Raw genomic sequence first — 21282 nt, forward strand, 5'->3', positions numbered from 1 at the left:
TTCATCGTCCTTTGCTACTGTTAATCTCCATTCTCTCCCCCCTTTTTTTCCTTTGTTGTCACAGTTTAAGTTTGGTTTTATTGTGTTCTTGGTGGAGCTGTTACTTGTGGTGTTGTTTTCTTTTGTTCTTTGAATCTGGTTGGAAAACCCCCTTTAGTATTTCCTGGAGTGGGGGCTTTCTGTTGATAAATTCTCTCATCTTTTCTGTATTTGTGAATGTTTTTATATCTCCTTCATACTTGAAGGATAGCTTTGATGGGTATAGTATTCTTGGCTGAAAGTTCCTCTCTTTCATGGCTTTAAATATTGGGGTCCACTCTCTTCTAGCTTGTAGAGTTTCTGCTGAGAAATCTGATGATAATCTAATAGGCCTTCCTTTATATGTTGTACTCTTCTTTTCCCTGGCTGCCTTGAGAATTTTTTCTTTGTCATTGGTTTGTGTCATCTTTATTATGATGTGCCTTGGAGTGGGTTTGTTGGGGTTAAGAAAACTCGGTGTTCTGTTTGCTTCTTGAATTTGAGGCTTTAGTTCTTTCCACAGGCTTGGGAAGTTCTCGTCTATTATTTGTTTGAGTATATTCTCCATTCCATTTTCTTTCTCTTCTCCCTCTGATATACCTATCATTCTTATGTTATTCTTTCTGATGGAATCAGACAATTCCTGTAGGGCTTTCTTGTTTTTTATTATTTTTGAGTCTCTTTCTTCTTCTCTCTGTTGTGCCTCAAGTTGTTTGTCTTCTATTTCACTAATCCTATCTTCAATCTGGACTGTTCTGCTAGCTAAGCTTGTTACCTCGTTTTTCAGCTCGTGAATTGAGTTTTTCATTTCTGTTTGATTTGTTTTTATAGTTTCAATTTCCTTGGTAATATATTCTTTGTGTTCATTGAGTTGTTTTCTGATCTCCCTATATTGCCTTTCTGTGTTTTCTTGTATATCTCTGAGTATTTTTAAGATTTCTATTTTAAATTCTCTGTCATTTAGCTCCAAGGCTTCCAATATGTTAAGTCTTTTCTCCATAGATTTTTCCACATCTATTTGTGTTACCTCTCTTTCTTTTGTATCCATAATATTCTATTTCCTCTTTCTTATTGGCATCTGAGGGTGGTCTTGTTGATAGCACTAATTAGAATTAATAAAGAGTAAAAAGTAGAAAAAAAAAAAAAAGGTAAAACACCCCACAAAAAAAAGCAGTAATAATTTATTATTTCCCCCTTTTTTTCTTTCTTCTCTTTCCCTCCTCTCCCCTCCTCAGGGAAATATCGTGCCTATAATGGAGGGTCTGATTTGCGGTGAAGAGTTCAAGGGGCAAAAAAAAAAGGGGAGTAGGGACCTACTAAATGAAAAAAAAAAAAAAAAAAAAAGGAAGAAAATCTTAGACAAGCATAAGATGATTTGCTTGTGGGTGATGGTCAACTAAGAGATATAATGAGAGGGATAAGAGGGAACCAGAAAAAAGGACAAAAAAAGGAATAATAAAGAAGAAAAAAATAAAAATAATAAGTAAAAATCTGTTGTATTAAGTGGAGCGGAGACTAAATACAATGGAGACCTTGGGTTGGGAGGACCCAAAATGCCACAAAAATAAACAAACAAGAAAAAAACAAAAACAAAAGCGAAAAAGAAAAATAAAGCCAAAAAAAAGCATTGAGTCCCAAATTAACTAATTTGTTCGTGATTGAGGATTAAATGGGAGGAAAGTAAAATGAGAAAAGAAAAAACAAATAGAAAGGAAAAAATAAGAAAAAGAGAAAAACGAAGAAAGAAATAAAAAAGGAAGAGAAAAAAAACAAAATAAAGCAAAAAAAAAAAAGGAGAAAGTGAGAGTTAAGTGTTTTGGAGTATAATCTTAAAGGAGGGTGAGGATGAAGAAGAGAAATAAAATGTAACACTTATGGGTAGTGTAGTTCAAGAAAAGGGAAGCATAAGATGGGCAGAGAATATAAGGACCGAGGTGGAGGAAATAAAGGCAATAAGATGGAAGAAACAAACAACAACAACAACAAAAAAAAAAATTAGTGGAACAAGTTGTAAAGTCTGTGGATTTTTCTTGATTTTGAGATGTTAACTTCTTCCTTTTTCTTTTCTCTCCCTCTTCCTGGTCGGTGACTCTGTACCCCAGGCTCTGCCCCTGTGTCACACTTAGGTAGGGATTTGCAGTTGATGGGATTCTATGGCAATGTCATATAATTGGCTTTAGTCTTGCTGGTAGTCAAGGCTTGTTGGCGTTTGCAGGGTCCAACGATGAGAGAGTTTGCTTTCCTGGATTCTCTCTCCTAGTCCCCCCTTCCTGAATTAGCAGCCTGGTGATCCAGCTATAAGGCTGCCACTGCTTCTGCCTGGGGAGTAAGAGGCTCAAAGCACTGGGAAATCCCCACTCTATCCCCACTCAGTGCAAGGCTTTGGGAAAGGCTCTGGCAGTCAGGGCCTCCAGTGTAATCAGGCGGGGGTGGGAGTCAATTGTTGTCAAGGTGACTTCTCAGCGCCTAGCATTCCGTTGGACCTCTCAACCCAGGCTTTCCACACTTTGTAGCCTGTTTTGGCTGGGAAGAAGAGGCACTAGTCTCTGCTTGCGACTAGTGTAGTATAGATCTTATTATCTGCCAAGTCCTTCTTGTTAGCGTTTATCCCTGAATATGGAGGCTCTATCAATCAGAAGTTGCCCCCGCCCCTTTAGCGAGAGGCACTAAAAAATATCACGCCTCTTGTCTTGGGTCGGTGAACTGAGAGAGATCTTATCAATTAGAACCGAGGGTGCGCAGATTTCACGGGTTAAGTTAATTTCAGTAATTGGGTCGCAGCTGTGCTCCCGAAGGTATTTCAGGCTGCCTGCGCGCGCCCCTCCCCCAACGCTTGATTGTTAGCTTGAATGGCTGGGTGAGGTGCCCCACCCGCGGAGAGAATCTCCCAAGTAGGGAATACCGCCCTGGGGCCTCTCCCGCTCCCCATGCGCGGGCCGCTGGGAACGTCAGCGGCGCTCGCTCCGCAACCGAACCGGGCGCTGCCCGCGGCTGCTCGCGGCGGCGGTGCTCGCTCTGCAACCGAACCGGGCGCTGCTCGCAGCGGCTCGTGGCGGCGGCTCGCGGCTCCCGAGTATGGGCTGACTCACCACCACCACAGGCGCACTTCCTCGCGGCTTGAATGAACGTCCCTGCGGTAGCTTCCTCCACACCCTCGTCTCCCAGATCCAAGTGATAACAGTCCCTTCGCTTTCAGTTTGTGTGGAACTCCGGAATGCTCCGAAGATAAATTTTCCTGTTTCTAGTTGATAAATTTGTTGTGATTTTGGGGAGATCTGTCGGACGCGCTGCTCACGGCGCCATTTCTGTGACGTCACTCCTATTATTATTTTTTTATTTGAAGGTTTCTCCTTATATTTTATACATTTTTCCACCTTAGTTTTTTCATTAAAAATGTACTCTGAAATAACGTCATTGTAGTATTTATAGGTTGTTGGAATTTCTTTTCACAGCATTATAATTCTCTGGTGATGTAGCATAGTTTCCAATCAGTCCCATATGAAAGGACATTTAGATTGTTCCCAATTCTTACAATTAATTCCCAGTGAGTAGTCTTGTAAATATGTATGTCACTTTGTATTTGTGCAATGTGTCTTTGGGATAAATTCCAAAAAGCCAAAATATAAATGAATATAGAATTTGCCTTAAATTGTTGAATTTCCCTTTACAAAAATTGTATCATTTTGCATTTCTACCAACAATGCATTACAAAGTGCTTTTCCACCAGTCTTTTGAACAGAGAGCCTGGTGTCAGATTTTTGGATTTTTTGCCAAACTGACAGCTGAGGAATGGTATCTCAGTGTGTTTAATTTTAATTACTCTTTTTATGAGTGAGTTTTAAAGACTATATAAAAATGACTTTTAAAAATTTAGAACACTTAAATGAAAAATATTTTGTTATGGAAATGAATTCATAATATATACATTTTTAGTAATATTTGGAAGTTTAACACGATATTTAGGCTAAAATTAAACTGATAAGACAATATTTTATAGGAAAAAATACACAATTCTGAAAATAAACTTCAAAAGTCAAATATTTCAATTTTATTTAAATGCAACAGAAACTATGCAAAAGAAATAATTCTCACATTGATAAGCAATAATTTACTATTACTAAGAAATTTGTGATATGAACATATATAAAGTGCTAGGACCATAATTTATAAAGTCCTAAGTCTCAAAGAAAAAGAAAAGCCTATAAATGATCTTGTATTTGCAGAGGATTTTTCTATAGAAAATTTAGATTTGATCAAATATAGGAGCTAACTGTATCATACTTCATGTCAAAATCTAAGCCAGTTTAAATAAAAATGTCCTCCTCTAATATAACCAAAGATGATGAGTTCTGGCCCTTATGCTTAGACTATATGAAATTTCCCTATGTTCTCTAGTAGTATCAGTAAATATATTTTAATAGTTTACTTAGATTAACTAGAATAGATCCCAAGGCTACCTTGTTAATCTGATATCTATACTTGATGTCCTCCTCAGCAAAATTATGTGGTTTTCTTGAAAATATTTATATTAAAGAAAGAGTTATGGAATATGATTCTTGCCAATTAATCTTAGTTTTTGTTTTTGTTTTTTCCATTTCAGTACCTTCCCTGATAGGTATGGTAAGAAAGGACTGGGCATCCCAAAATAGCATTGCCCTATCATGGCAAACACCTGTTTTTCCCAATGGAGCCATACTGGACTACGAGATCAAGTACTATGAGAAAGTAGGTCTTATTTGAAGCTTCCTAAAAAGTTACATATACATATATGGACATATATGTATGTACTGAACATGTTATTATACTATACTACCTTACTTTAAAATCTGTTCTTCTTTGGCCTAACCACATAACCTACTATGTCTCTGAATACTCTCTAATTTATAATTGTGCCTATAATTTCTTAATTAATTCATGTTTTATGTCAGATTAAAGTAGAATATACAAGCTGTTTCTGTCATGACTTACTTCAGGGAGTTTTACAATATAGTGAGTAGTAACTTCTGCAACTATAGTTTTGTTGACATAACTTTGTTTCTAAATTCACTTGGGTAGAAATGGTAAAATGGAATTATTATAATCCGAAAAGAGTTTCTGTAGGTCATATTTTTTGCCAATGAATTTAAAGTTATAGTTCACTTTAATTTAGAAAGGATGATTTAAAGGATAAATGAAAGTAGCTGATCATTTAAATTTTTTCTTTATATTCCGGTTAGCTGTTTTATTTCATAAGAAGCTAGCAAGATAAATCTGGTTAATCAACTGGTAACCTTAATTTCCACTTTTGTCATTTAAAATTGTTCTCAAGTACTGTACTTTCATGAATGATACTTACCTTGATTGATGCACACTTTCTTTATGCTCCCCTCCCCCATCCCTCACCATTATGAGTGTTGCTGTAGATATTACAGCAGACCACATGGTCAGTTTTGACAGTGTCATTGTACTAATACTACTCTGGAATCTTAATAAAGGAAACATTAAATTTAAAAATTAAATGCAATAATTATGCATAATAGTCAATGGTATACTATAATATAAAAGAACTTCTTGCATTTCTATAACTTACTAGAAGCAAAGAAACAGTATAAATAAAATTGTCTCCTCTGAAGAAATAAAGGGCCAGAAGAAAAACAGAAACCTTTTTCCATTCCATTGCTTCTGAGCAAATGTAAGTTTGAAAAGTAGAGAGGTAACTCAGTAGCATGGCTATATCCATTTGACAGCAGTAATTCCAGCATTATGTCATCAGTGAAAACTGTCATTATCATTAATTCACATGGATAAATTCATAGTCAAAGAAAGGAGAAATTTACAGAGTTTAAATTGGATTGGATTGTAGATTCTGCACATTAGCCAAGCAGGTTGTGTTTAGAAATCTTGTTGGGCTATCCTTTCAAATGTTACAACCTGTAGCTTGCTGTCACAAGAATATATATATATTCTGTTCTCTAATAGATCATTATGTGTTCACACATAGTGATTATTTAAATAATAGTCACACACACATATAAATAACTTTCAGAATGTTTTATCAAGGTTATATTTCATACACAGCAAATCACTCTTAATTTATAGTCATTTCTACATCAAGTGTGAAGATGAAGATAATCCACAGTATTTACAATTCATGACAAATTATATAGATGCTATAAAAAGGGAATCACATTCATGCAATCAAAATTTTAGAAATTGACAAGATAGCAATTGACATTATATTTATGTTTTAACTATGGAATAAATAATATTTTGAAGGAGTTTATTTTGTAAGAAAATGTCAATGATCTAATGTTAATGGATTGAACATGGAGTTGGAAGTCAAAGGTTTCTAATTCATGTTCTGTCTCTGACTCTTGAAATGTTTATGGCCAGGAAAACGTCAGTTAATCTCCCTATGTCTCAGACTTTACATTTACAAAATGGAAATGAAGATATCAACCCTTCTAGTAGGTTTTAAAAGTTAATGATAAACAGACCTGAAGATTAAAAGCACACTAAATTAGTATTAAATACTATTTAAGAGAGCATTAGGGAAATATTAGTACATAATATAATGTAAGATCAGAATGCAATAGCATGGGAACTGAATACAAATTAAATAAAAATAATTTTCTATAAATAATTTTAATAAATACATAATGTATAGGCTAACAAACAAAGCAGAAACAGATTTGTAGATACAGAGAACAGACTGACAGCTGTCAGAGGGGAAGGGGGTGAGGAGTAGGGTGAAAAAGGTGAAGGGATTAAGCAAAGAAAAGGAATCTAGACACGGACAACAGCGTGGTACCTGCTGGAAGGACAAGGAAATCGCATGAGGCACAAATGGGTAAAGGGGGATCAGTGGTGATGCTGGGAGACGGGACTTGGGGTGGTGAACACACGACGCAGTGTACCGATGACGTATTTATGGAATGGGTAAAGGAGATCAGTGGTGATGCTGGGAGACGGGACTTGGGGTGGTGAACACACGATGCAGTGTACCGATGACGTATTTATGGAATGGTACACCCCAAACCTGCATAATTTTATCAACCAATGTTATCCCCAAAGAAATTCAATTAAAAAAAAAGACATTTATAGAATAAAACTCATATCTAGGATTTGGGACTGGGTTATGTGTTCCTCCCCCTTCCTTAGTTTGAATAAAATGATCATTGTCCATGTATTTTTATTGGCCAAGAAAGTATTTCATCATAGTGTCATAAAAATTGGAGACTTTTGGTTCTAAGCTAGCAGAGACAGTTTTCTCAAAATATCTCCTTGCAAATAACTAAAAAAAGCAAAAATCCAGAGATGCAGACTCTGGCATCATTTTCTAGGAGATATCTGTAACTCAAGCAACACGGGACTTGAAGACAGAAAGCAAATGAATTTGCTAAGAGAAGGGGGTTCAGGAATGAAATGCCCACAGGGGATGAAGGAAGAGGACCAGAAGCAACTGATGTGCTCACAGAAGCCCAGGAAGGCTCAGAAACGAGAGTTCTCGGGTTCCACAGAGGTGAGACAGAGAGCCTTAGGATGCCAGTGGGGTGTGAGAGTCAACAAGAGGCGACCAGGATTCCAGGACGACTAAGGAGGGAAGTTCCTTGCTAGCAGCTCTGGATCAGAGCGAGCAGCCGGTCTAGAACAGAGAAATCAGATCCAAGAGGCTCCAGGAGGGATGTCTTAGGCAGAACAGCGAAACTGATTGAGAAAGAAAAAGAAAAAAAAGAATGGACAGTTGTGCACTTCAATTCTGTCTCTACCATCGAAGAACTGTGAATATGAGCAAATCAGTTCATGTCTTTAGACTTCAGTTTCCTCATTTGTTAATACAAGATGAGAATATATGATGTTTAAGGTCCATCCAGACTCTGATATTTTGTGATTTATTGGGTAAAAAGGCAATAAAACCCCCACCAATAAAAAAATAATTTTTTTCAGCTACGGCTTCAGATTCTAACTATGAAATTTACATAATCTGCATTTATAACATGGTTTCTCCTTGCAAGAAAATTTTTTTATAAAACTTATAACTAGGGCAAATTACAACAGCACTCAGTTAAAAATAATTTCCTTTTTTATTAGGAAATGAAGTATTGTTCAGTGAGAAAATCAAAACGTAAGTGGACAGGTGGGATAAAAGTAGGTTTACAGCTGTGAGTGTGCAAAAACAGAGTTTATTCTCATATTATTACTTATTAATGTATAATTCCGCTGTGAACAACTATATACCTACTTTTGCCCCAGCCTGTATATTATATACAAATGATCCCATTTGGGGAACACAAATATTCCTCCATATTGGCATATTTGTGTATGATTATATGAGTATAGAGAATTAGAGAGTGCAGTAGGGTGTATACCACATGCTCTTTTGAGTATTGCTTATTGGGGTAGAGTAGATGCATAATGGAGGTGAGGCAAGGAAGAGAGAAGGAGGTAGCACTACAGGCAAATATGAGGGATGGATGAATGAATGGACCCTAAATAACTTTGGTAGTTATCTTAGACCAGTTACCCAAAAGCAGATCCTGAGTCAGGAATTTACAAACAAATGATTAACAAAATGTCCAGGAGCCTGACCTGGCAGTGGCACAGTGGATAAAGCGTCGGACTGGGATGCAGAGGACCCAGGTTTGAAATCCCAAGCCCAACGGCTTGAGCAAGGGCTCACGAGCTTGAGTGTGTGATCGCTGGCTTGAGCGTGGGGTCATAAACATGACCCCATAGTCTCTGGCTTGAGCCTCAAGGTCGCTAACGATGAGTGGCTCCTGAAGTTCTACCTCGTAGACAAGACTGAACATCTGAACCAGCTCAATGTGAAAATGCAAGGCATTGGAAATACAGCCTTATCCCTTCAACAAGCAGTGTTTGCATTTGAAAACAAGCTGGAACTCTTCATCGCAGACATTGAAACAGGTTGAAACAGGTCGTTTACTACACTTTGAATAACTAGGAGAGTTTAAAGATGCACAGCAAGTGACCTTGCTCAACATCTTGATCTCCAGCAGCTAGCAGGCTTCACATCTATCTCCTGCAGTCATTCAAAGCACGCTTTGGAGAATTTTGTGAGCGCACTCATCTTTTTAAGTTCATCACCCATCCACACGAGTGCACAGTGGACAGAGCTGACCTGAGTTACATCCCCAGTGTCTCTGTCAGAGATTTTGAGCTACAAGCTGCTGACCTGAGAGCCTCAGACATGTGGGTGAATAAGTTCAAGTCACTGAATGAAGATTTGGAAAGACTTGCAAGCAGAGCTGGCGAGCAAACACAAGTGGTGAGAAATGAAAACACTTCAACCCGTGGACCAGCTGATTGTCAAAACTTGGAACGGGCTTCCTATCACATACCACATGCTGCAGCATTTGAGTATTGCTGTACTGACAATGTCTGGCTCTACATATGCATGTGAGCAGTCTTTCTCACATCTAAAGAACGTTAAGATCAACCTATGATCAAGTTTAACTGATGGAAATCTCAACGCCTGCATGAAGCTTAACCTCACCATGTATCAATCAGACTACAAAGCCATCAGTAAAACCATGGAGCACCAGAAGTTGCATTAATGGTAAGAAGTACTTTATTCATTATTGGTTAGCAACAGCATAACAACATTATTAAAAAGAATTCAGAGACTTATTGTACTTTAAAAGTGTTAGTCTTACATAAAATGCACACACTTACTTTTAGTTAGTGTTAAACATAATGTATGGCTCTCACGTAATTACATTTTAAAATATGTGGTGTTCATGGCTCTCTCAGCCAAAAATGTTCCCGACCCCTGCCCTAGAAATTATAAAGAAGAAAGAAAAAAATCTCCAGGACTCTCTATTTTCACCTGTTCATTAAAAAGACACTACACAGATACCCATCAGCTTGGAGAATGTTCTGCTAATAACAAGAATGAAAGATTGCATTTGTCCACTTTCATATCCCCCAGTGCTCAGAAAGACACATAGCTAGTAATTCACAGACAACAGTTGGTCAATTATACACCAATTACTTTTTAAAGTGTTTCACATTGATTAAATAGTTCGATCCTAATAACCCTTTGAGATAAATACTATTATTCTTCCATTTTACAGATGAGGAAACTAAGGAAGTTAAGTAACTTTGCCAAAATCACTCAGCCAATCAAGTGCTGGTTAACACTGGCCTTGTACTTCCATCACAATGGACTTCTCAGAAAAGTCAGTGCTTTCTGCTGATGCTGAGTTTCTAGGTTCCCTGAGGCCAAACACTTCATTCCTCTCTAATGCCCATTTTGTGTCTGTAAAATATCAGCAATAAAACATACCTGTCTCACCAGGGTGTTGTACAGCTCCACTACTTACTAAGCTGGTAGCTCATTTTGAAACATGAATGCCCCATAACACTTCATTATTCTTATATCCAGTATTTAAAGACACTGTGACTGGTAGTCTTTTTCTTAAAGTTCTCTTGTTAATTTTCATTGCAGTCAGCAGTTTTTAGATTTTGTTCACTAAAACTCATCATTAGAAAGAAAGCATTCTTATATCCAGATGGTCAAAATATATATATATATATATAGTACTGACATAACCTGCTATTGTTTCACCTAGTCCATCAATTAAAGAATATCTATGAGTTTAATATAAAAATACATAATTTCATGTCATGAGAACAGTGTATTGTTTAAAACGGTAAGGAGATACATGGGAAGCTTTTCATTATGGGAAATATGTCCATCCCTCGGGGATGATTGAAAGTAACCTCTTCTGAGTGTTCTTTGTGAAAGTCACATACTTCTCAATATCAAACCTTGCACGATAAGTCTCTTTCTTCCTTTGTTTCCGTTTTATTTTACTTTCTCAAGATAGTTTTCCCCAGATAAAAAATCAAAGGTATTAGTCATTTTTTAAAAGACATATCATCAATAAATCTGCATCTTTATTTGATTAAAAATATATAAAGCACTTATTGTAGAATCAATTAACTGAAGAAAGCAAAACATCCTTTCTTGTAAAATTGTCACTATGTAGTCCTCATTTTCTTTGGTTGTTCAGTCGTCCCTCAGTATCCTAAAGGGATTGGTTCCAGGAACCCCCTCAGATAACAAAACCCTCAGATGCCGAAGTCTTTTATATAAAATCACGTAGCATTTGTGTATCTCCTATGCACAACCTCCTTTATATTTTAAATCATCTTAGAATGATTTGATGTTTCTAATGAAAATAGGAAATATAAAAATATTATAGAAAACATATGAAAACCTAAACATGAAAGAGTAATTTCATTTTTTAAACAATCTGGAAATATAACCAAGTTTTGCATTTCTAAGAAGAGGGAAAAATAGTTTCATTTTTAATGATTAATTACATCAATTTTTGCTTCTTAAAAATTATTGTTTGGAGGTAAAAAAAATAATACACTGTAACATATGGCTTAGAGTACAAGGTTGTAGAAGTCACAGTATCAAATTATCAGAAGATCACAACATCCCTGTAAGTAGAGGGAGGTGGTAGGAAGGAATACAAGAAACTGCTCTTTCTATGTAACGTATCTGGAATAATGCCCACCAAGAATCAGTGTAGTCAAGGGGTATGCAGTTATTTTTTTATTATATTTTCATTCCTTCAGAAAATTTCTTCTGGGGAGTAACAAGGACACCGATTCAAACTTGATCTAAATTTCTGATCTATTTTGGTGAAAATCAAAGAAACAAAAATCTGGCAGACAGGCAACAAGTCCTCAAATGTTACATTGTCATGAATTCAGACCACATTCAGTCAGCCTTCAAAGAACTATTCTTCCATTAATAGAAAATGTGAATATGATGTTACTATTTTTGAAAGCCAACTATACATCTCAGACACCTAACTTTCTATTTAAAATGATGACAGACTGAATATTACTATATAATCCCTGTAAGTAAATCTTGTCAGATTTTCTCATATAAATTTTAAGCTAAAATCTGCCACTAGATTATGTTTTCTAACCCTTAGCAAGATTTTTCTTGATCACTTGCCTCATTAAAGTGTTAACTGAGTCATACTCCCCAGGGAGAAATGTAAGATTTGCTCATTTCAAATGCAGTTTCAAACACAACCACATTTTTGCCTATTTTAGACCATTGCCTTTTGAGACTAGAAGTACAAACATAATTAGCAATTCATGAATTTATTTTTTTCTCTTCTGATACTCTACTGTTACTCTTTTTTACTTCTCTATTCTCTTTCATATGGCACTTAAGAAGACCTATAAATTGAGTGAAGACTCATTTATTTCTTCTGAGAACTTTTACGCCTGTGAGTGTTTGAAAAATCATGTGAAGTTATTTTTTCCAATAAATGATGAAGTGGCTGTTTACAGACTGGATTGGTTGGCTTCATTTTTTTTCAGGGATTTATTAAGAAATACTAATAAAGGAAATGTGGATCATATAGGCAGTATGGCAGAGTAGCAACATTTCTTGGTAGCCAATCGGGAATTTGGTGGGGTTTTCTTTTTGGAAATAGTTCATTCCAATAAATGCATTTGTGAAAGGTGTGTATGTGTTTTTAAACTGTTTTTAAGCACAGATTTTATTATGCTCTGTAGATTTCATATTATAATATTATAAATAAAAGCCAGTCTTTTAGTAAAAATTTCCCTGAAGAAATATGTGAGCTGCTCTATGCCTCAGCTGCCTGACTTGATATGCAGATTTCTTTTAAAACCATAGGGGAAGTCTAACAGCCAAGTAGAGTAGTATATCCAGAATTAGGAAACCTATCTTTTTTGGGTTAATAGAACCCTTACTTACTGCAAAGCCAAGATTTGATTTTGTTGAAAAATTTAGAAAAATAAAACTGAGTTGGAAGCTAAAATGTTCACACATTTCTAATTCTTGACACTACTTTTGCAGTTTTGAATGAAGGTAGAGAACAAAGTCTTGATGTTGGTACTTAAATTTGACTATGAAAAAAATAATACTGGCATTTTCTGAGTACACTCTACCTGTATTAACTCATTTTAAGGCAAGTTAATTAGCTACTAGCTAATTAAGGGACACCTACCTACTTCATGATTACCAACTTTAACTTCCAACTAACAAGAAACTGAAATAAAAATATACTTAGATATTGATGAAACATTGAAGTAAGGTGACCAACTTTTTTACAATGAAAAGGAGGACAAAAATAAATTGAAGAAAACAATATCATAAATAAAAGAAACGTTTTATTCATTGCAACAGTGATACAATATAATATGATAAATGTATAATAAAAACATTTGTAACATTTTATATTGTAATTTGCTTACATGCCTGTTCATTTTAGTAATAATTGTAAGAAAAAGGTACTCATTTAGATACAAATACATCACACCACACGCAATGGATTGACTCTGCATTGATCGAATACAGACATTTACAGATTAGTCTTCCAATATCAAAAAGGAGGACATGTAGGAGGACACTTTTCGAGGGACAAAGTAACTTACAAAAGAAGGACTGTCCTCCCTAAAGGAGGATGTTTGGTCTCCTTATTAAAAATGACTAGACTATTGTTTATTTCATTTGTCTTCTGTTTCTTATTTAATTTTTTGGTGGCTCATTAGTCTGTTCAATATTTTACACATAAGAAAAAAGTACTATAATTTGCAATCATAAAACAATAAAAATAAAACTGATAGTCCTACTGTCATCTCTGTCTCTAACTAGTTATGGATCATAGACAAACTTTTCAACTTCTTTGCTTCAATTTTATCAACAAAATTGAAAATGATCTTAGTACATCATTTTAAAACTCCTTTTCAGCTCCTTGCAAATCAAGGAATCAACATCTATCAAGTCATAGTGGGTTCTGACAGACTAGGGTTAGAATTTAGGCTTTAACACTATTTGGATGAATGACAACTAATTGTAGTCTTATTTTGTTCTACTGGTAGGAAAGAAATGATAACAACTGCATAAACTACTATGAGGAATAAATTTTAAAAAGACATTTAAATGTAAATTATTTCATTTACAGCTTGAAAAGAGTAAGCATTCATATATATATATATAACCTACTAAAATCAAAATTAATTTAAACATTGATATGAGTTTTGGTTTTAATATGGCTCCAGTCCCAACAGTGAAGGTCCTCTAAATTTTTGCTAATCAGCCCTGGCTGAATAGTTCAGTTGCTTAGAGCATCAACACAAAGTACAGCAGTTGCTGGTTTGATCCTCAGTCAAGGCACATACAGGAACAGATTGATGTTCCTGTCTCTGTGTCTCTCTTTCTCTTCCTTTCTGGCTAAAATGAATAAATTAAAATAAATAAACAAATAAATAAATATAAATTCTTGTTAGCAAAACAAAATGGCATTTTACCCAAACCACAAGCATTAGCCTCAAAAAGATTATTTTGTTTTATAGATGATACAGTAATAAATTAAACAGGTATAAATATAGTAACTAATATATAAACTATAGAACAGAATTAGTTCCTACAATTAAAAATACCATCTAGATGAATAGTAACCAATTGATACTATCTCATAATATTATTTTATTATCACTGAATAAGTTTTAATATATGTGATCATCTAATTTAGAAATCACAATTGATTTATTAAAATATGAATTTCATATTTTATAAACCAGAACATTTTACCTTAAGATACAGATTATATATAAATGTTCAACATTATGGTCATAACATTATAAAATAATTTCATTTTTATTGGACTTTCTAAGTGCATATTAGATATGTTATGATAACACAGGCAATATTTTCTTTGATATAGAATTCTCACTCCTCTCTTGAGGACAAGTTGTTTATATATGAGAAGACTACATGAAGTACAATGTTCTCCTTATTTTGGCAGGTTTCATTATTCTATTAGTTGGGGTAAATTACTCTAATGTTCCCGCCTTTCCATTTCTTCCTTCACAGTTCTTGTTTCCTCTTTGAATTATTTCATGCTTCTTAAAAGGCAAAGTTGATTATACAGAGGTTATACAATAGCCAAACATTCCCTTTCATTCTTTTACTATCTTTGCAATAGCAGTCTTCTCTTTCTAACTACTAGTCATTCACAAAATAGAGATTTATGGGGGGAAAAGCAATACTGTGGTAAATAATAACCATATTTATTTACAAAGAGCTTCCCAAACTGAAAACGGGAAGATCCTCTTGGAATTCTAGAATTTAAATATAGAAATGGTCATTAGAACAATTTAATCTAACTCTGTGATATTTATTAGGCAACTAGACTCAGAATATTTGCGGCTTCTGTGAATGGCCAAGATCTCAATATAAGCGTCTCGAATGCAAGGACAGCTCTCTTCTAATATTCTATATTGCCTCTTCTTAGAAAGTACCACCATTTGGAAAATGTTATTCAATAAACTAACCTTATAGGAAAAGACACTAATCTACAGATTCATTGCATTAGTTTTTCATTGCTGCATACTGCGTTACCTCCAAATTTAACAGCTTTTAAAAATGAATATGTATTATCTCACAAAGTAGGTGAGAGACAGGAATCCAGGGGTGGCTCAGCTGTGTGATTCTGGTTTACGGTCTCCCATGGGATTGCAGTTGAGCTGTTGTGGGCTACAGTCAGCTAAAAGCTCCACTGAGGCTGGGGAATCTTATTTCAAGCTCACTCACATGACTATTGGCAGGAAGTTTCATCTACTCATCATGGGGGCCTGATCACATCTAAGAATATGCACATTTAAGACCAAAAAGGCCGTGTCTTTTAGAACCTAGTCTTAGAAGTTGCTATCACTTCTATCATATTCTGTTGGTCACACAGATCAACCCTGGTATAATGAGGAAGGGAATTGTGTAACAGTGTAATTACTAGAAGGGGTGAGGCTCATTCGGGTCAATCTTATAAAGTGGAAACCATGTCACAGTGCGTGGAAGAAACTGTGGTACTTCAGTTTGACTTCAACAGAAAAACTATCTATGAAGAAATGCTATATACCTATTCTGAAATGCCTGTGGTTTTGTAAAAATACTCCAGGCCCTGGCTGGTTGGCTCAGTGGTAGAGTGGCAGCCCGGCGTGTGGAAGTCCCGGGTTCAATTCCTGGCCAGGGCACATAGGAGAAGAGCCCATCTGCTTCTCCCTCCTTCCCCCTCTCCTTTCAGTGCACACAGGAAAAGCAACCATTTGCTTCTCCCCCCACCCTTCTCTCTTTCTTCCCCTCCGGCAGCCAGTGGGTGGAGCATCGGCCCTGGGTGCTGAGGATAGTTCTATTGATTCGAGCATTGGCCCCAGGTAGGGCTTGCCTGGTGGATTCCAGTCTGGGCACATGCGGGAGTCTGTCTCACTGTCTCCCCTCCTCTCACTTAAAAAAATTTATAGTTAAAGTAAACCAGCTCCCATGAAAATACAATTCTTTAGTGTCACCAAGGATAAAGCTAACTTTGGAAACACTAGAAATCTTCTCTCCCTAATCACTTCTAGATAGTAAAGATATATAGGAGAGTAGTTAATATTTAATAGTGCATAAATAATTAAGGTCATTAAAGAATAAAATATTTGAACTTTTTCCAAATCAATATTAAAGTATCAAAAACAAGTCCTTCTGTGCCACATAGTTGTATAAGAAGTCACTCACTGGAAGATGAATAGATCACCTTATTGTATTGAAAATTTCACCAAAAAATAGGTATGAATTTCTGCATGTGTGCGTGTGTGCTTGTGTGCATGTGGAAAATAAAATCAAGGGGTGCTGTTTGCCTCCCTGGCCAGTTGGCTCAGTGGTAGAGCATCGGTCTGTCGTATGGAAGTCCCAGGTTCAATTCCTGACCAGGGCACACAAGTGCCCATCTGCTTCTCCAACCCTCCCCTTCTCCTTTCTATATCTCTCTTCCCCTCCCATAGCCAAGGCTCCACTGGAGCAAGGTTGGCCTGGGCGCTGAGGACAGCAGCTCCTTGGCCTCCACCTTAGGCGCTAGAATGGCTCCAGTTGCAATAGAGCAATGCCCCAGATGGGCAGAGCATCGCCCCCTGGTGGACATGCCAGGTGGATCCCAGTCAGGTGCATTCAGAGTCTGTCTCTCTGCCTCCCCACTTCTCACTTCAGAAAAATACAGAAAAAAAAAAAAGAGAGGCTATTTGCCAAGAAATTTGTATCTGGATTTGCATTATCTAATATATTCAAAAAATACCTTAATAAATGCATTGCCAAACACTGAGGCATTTTCCTTTTTCAGCCAATCCTCTGCATTCAGCTATTTGGCTCATCTTTTTTAATTGTTAAAAAGTACCTCTTTAAAAAGAAGTTTCTTTCAGAAAAGAAATATAAAAAGATACTTAACATCCTCAGGAAATACATCAGACTTTTCAAATTTTGAAAAAAATTAATTATTATCAAGGTGGTTTGGGAGTTAAACTATAGCAGCAAAACTCTTTTAGCTTATGCCCGCATAGTAAGTGATAGGTACAAGGCTTCATTTCCCGGCTGATACTGTTTCCTGGTTCCTTAAGGGAAGGCTTAAGTGTCTAAGATTCTCAACTGAGAGGGGAAAACTAAGTCTGTATTCTGCTTCAAATAAGTAGAAATAATTATAAGGCTTTCTGACCAATATAATTTTTTTGCTTTGGAGAGTAAAGCAAGGCCCCTCATAACAGCCATTAATAATGACACTGATATAATTACCATTTGAAAAAAGGAAATCTGCCCAGAAAAATCAATTATAAACCACCAAATGTTCCTTGGACTTTTCAGAGAATTTCCATGCCTATTTTCTGTCATGACCTTTCCATTAAGAGACTGGTTGGCTGTACTGCTAATGGTTGCCTTCAATTATTTAGAGAGGATTTTTAAGTTTTTGTTTGGCATATTAAAATGGCCTGAAGAGCATTTCCTTTTTGTCTTTGTCTCAGAACAGATGGGTCACTCTGGGAAAAACAGAACAATACAGGTCACTTGGCTCTAAAATGGTAACTGAGAATTCTTTTCAGTTAACACTGTTTGCCATGCAAAGACACTGATGTTCATAACATGAAGCAAACCATGTATGATGATGTTGCTGCTGTTGAAAAATTACAGGAAAAAAAAATAGGAGTAGCTATTTGTAATCTGAAGCAAGTGAACTTGGTTTGAGCATCTTCATTTATCAACCCTTTTGTTTTTCATTTATCACATTGTATTTCTCTTAACATTAGTGGATGAGTGTCATCCAATATTAATTAGTCTCCAGATGTGAGTGTTGTTTTGTAATTCTGTCTCATCTATTTGTAATTCTGTCATATCTATTCTTTTAATGCCATGAAGCTCATAAAATTTTCTGAAGAAAATATAGCTGAAGGCAAAATTTAAAATGAAGACAAACTGTATAAAAGGGTACACATTATCCCAGGCTGTAACACATGTTGAGGTTAGGAAATGATTTTTGAAAGGGCCAAAACAAACATAAACTTGTTCTGTATAATGGTCAACACCTGATTTTATATTTTTAAAATAAATTTATTGGAGTAATATGGGTTAATAAGATTATATAGGTTTCAAGTATACATTTCTATGATAGATGGTCTGTATATTTTCTATGTCTATGAAATTAGTTAAAAGTTAATATTGTGTAGTAACTAAGGTCATTTAAAAAAATAAAGTATTTGTTTTGAAAGTCTGTTGACAGAAAGAATTTTTCTTGGTATTATTAGAGGAACTTATTAAAAAGTGCTCTTTGAATTGAATGAGATCTGGGGCTTATAATATATTTATTTAAGGGTTTTTTGCATCAGATCATAAAATGGACATTTCAAACACGTTCACGTAAGGTCTCTGATTTATATCTCTTTGTTAAATTAGATCAGTAACAAATTGTCTGCAACATATTAGGCCCCTTTAAAGAAATTATTTAAATCAATTGAAATTCAATTATATACCTACATTCTGCCTTCTAAAATATTGGTTAAAATTGGCTGCTGATTTATTCAGTAGACTTTATTTTTTATACTATTTGCGTTTTCTTATGTAAGTACTGTTTTATGATAAATCTAATTTTATAAATTTAGTATTATATAGCTTGTTGTAAAAAATAAAATATATTTCTTAATTATGTTTTTCCCCTATTATATTCTTTTATTAATTTTAATGGGGTGACATTAATCAATCAGGGTACATAGGTTTAGAGAAAACATCTCCAGGTTATTTTGACATTTGATTATGTTGCATACCCATCACCCAAAGTCATATAGCCCTCCGTCACCTTCTATCTGTTTTTTTTGTGCCCCTCCTCTCCCCCTACCCCCTCCTTTACCCTCCCCACCCCTGGTAACCACCACACTCTTGTCCATGTCCCTGAATCTCATTTTTATGTCCCACCTGTATGGAATCATATAGTTCTTAGTTTTTTCTGATTTACTTATTTCACTCAGTATAATGTTATCAAGGTCCATCCATGTTGTTGTAAATGATCTGATGTCATCATTTCTTATGGCTGAGTAGTATTCCATAGTATATATGTACCACATCTTCTTTATCCAGTCATCTATTGAAGGGCTTTTTGGTTGTTTCCATGTCTTGGCCACTGTGAACAATGCTGCAATGAAAATTGGGCTGCATGTGTCTTTATGTACCAGTGTTTTTGAGTTATGGGGATATATTCCCAATAAAGGGATTGCTGGGTAATATGGTAGTTCTACTTTTAATTTTGTGAGGAACAACCATACTTTCTTCCATAATGGTTGTACTACTTTACATTCCCACCAAGAGTGGATGAGGGTTCCTTTTTCTCCACACCCTCTCCAACACTTGTTATTACCTGTCTTGTTGATAATAGCTAATCTAACAGGTGTGAGGTGGTATCTCATTGTAGTTTTTATTTCATTTCTCTAATAGCTAATGAAGATGAGCATCTTCTCATGTATCTGTTGGCCATTTGTATTTCTTCCTAGGAGAAGTGTCTGTTCATGTCCTCTTCCCATTTTTTTATTGGATTGTTTGCTTGTTTGTTGTTGAGTTTTATGAGTTCTTTGTATATTTTGGATATAGGCCCTTATCTGTGCTGTTTTTTGAAACTGTCATCTCCCATTTAGTTGGCTGTCTGTTTATTTTGTTGTCAGTTTCATTGCTGTGCAAAAGCTTCTTAGTCTGATGTAGTCCCATTCATTTATCTTTGCCTTCACTTCCCTTGCCTTTGGAGTTGAATTCATAAAGTTCTCTTTGAAACCAAGGTCTATGAGTTTAGTACCTATGTTTTCTTCTGTGTAATTTATTTTTTCAGGTCTTATATTTAGGTCTTTGATCCATTTGAATTAATTTTATTACAAGGGGACAAACTGTAGTCGAGTTTCATTCTTTTGCATGTGCTTTTCTGAATTTGTTGCCAGAGTATGCATTTTTCTCTAGTGTACATGAAACATTCTCAAGAATTGACCATATATTGTGCCACAAAAATAACATCAACAAATTCAGAAAAATTGAAATTATACCAAGCATATTTTCTGATCATAAAGCCTTGGAACTAGAATTCAACTGCAAAAAAGAGGTAAAAAAAAAAAAAATGTGGTCAATTCTTGACTAAAGAAAAATGTATATCCTGTCATTTTGGGATGAAATGTCCTGTAGATGTCTATCATATCCAATTTTTCTAGTGTTACACTTAAGGCCAATATTTCTTTATTGATTTTCTGTTTGGATAAACAATCTAGAGGTGTCAGCGGTGTATTGAGGTCTCCAAGTATGATTGTATTTTTGTCAGTTTTTGTTTTTAGGTCAATAAGTAGCTGTCATATATTTTGGTGCTCCTTGGCTTGGTACATATATATTAAGAAGTGTTATGTCTTCTTGATTCAGTGTCCCCTTTATCATTATGAAATGACCGTTATTGTCTCTGATTACCTTTGCTGTCTTATATTCAGCATTGTTAGATATGAGTATTGCTACATCTGCTTTTTTTGGATGTTATTTGCTTGAAGTATTGTATTCCAACCTTTCATTTTGAATTTGTTTTTATCCTTATTGCTTAGATGTGTTTCTTGTAGGCAGTATAGAGTTGGGTTTTCTTTTTTAATCCATTCTGCTACTCTATTTCTTTTTATTGGTGAGTTCAAAACATTTACGTTTAGTGTAATTATTGACATTTGAAGGTTTTCTATTGCCATTTTTATAAATTGCTTTCTGATAGTTTTGTATCTTGTTTGGTTCTTCTCTTTTATTTTTCTATCATTTGTTTTTGTTTGGTTGTAATTCATACTTCTTTTCTCTGTTACTTCCTTTTTCAAGCCATTTATTTCTATGTTGGTTTTTTCAGGGATGGTTACCTTTAAGTAATGGAAAGCATACATATCATGTTCATTGTGGTACATTATCTCATGAGT

At 35.4% G+C, this 21282-nt stretch overlaps 1 protein-coding gene across 2 annotated transcripts in view; it reads left to right on the forward strand.

Annotated features, from left to right (window-relative positions):
- EPHA6 (EPH receptor A6) overlaps positions 1-21282 on the forward strand; it is an 883820-nt gene that overhangs the window by 467104 nt on the left and 395434 nt on the right. For both annotated transcript variants that reach the window (XM_066348030.1, XM_066348031.1), the window contains one exon: positions 4619-4743. In XM_066348030.1, the coding sequence (XP_066204127.1) occupies positions 4619-4743 (125 nt within the window). The remainder of the gene's footprint in view (positions 1-4618; positions 4744-21282) is intronic.

Source organism: Saccopteryx leptura, chromosome 8 (assembly GCF_036850995.1).
Source record: "Saccopteryx leptura isolate mSacLep1 chromosome 8, mSacLep1_pri_phased_curated, whole genome shotgun sequence".
In the NCBI taxonomy this organism is placed as follows: domain Eukaryota; kingdom Metazoa; phylum Chordata; class Mammalia; order Chiroptera; family Emballonuridae; genus Saccopteryx; species Saccopteryx leptura.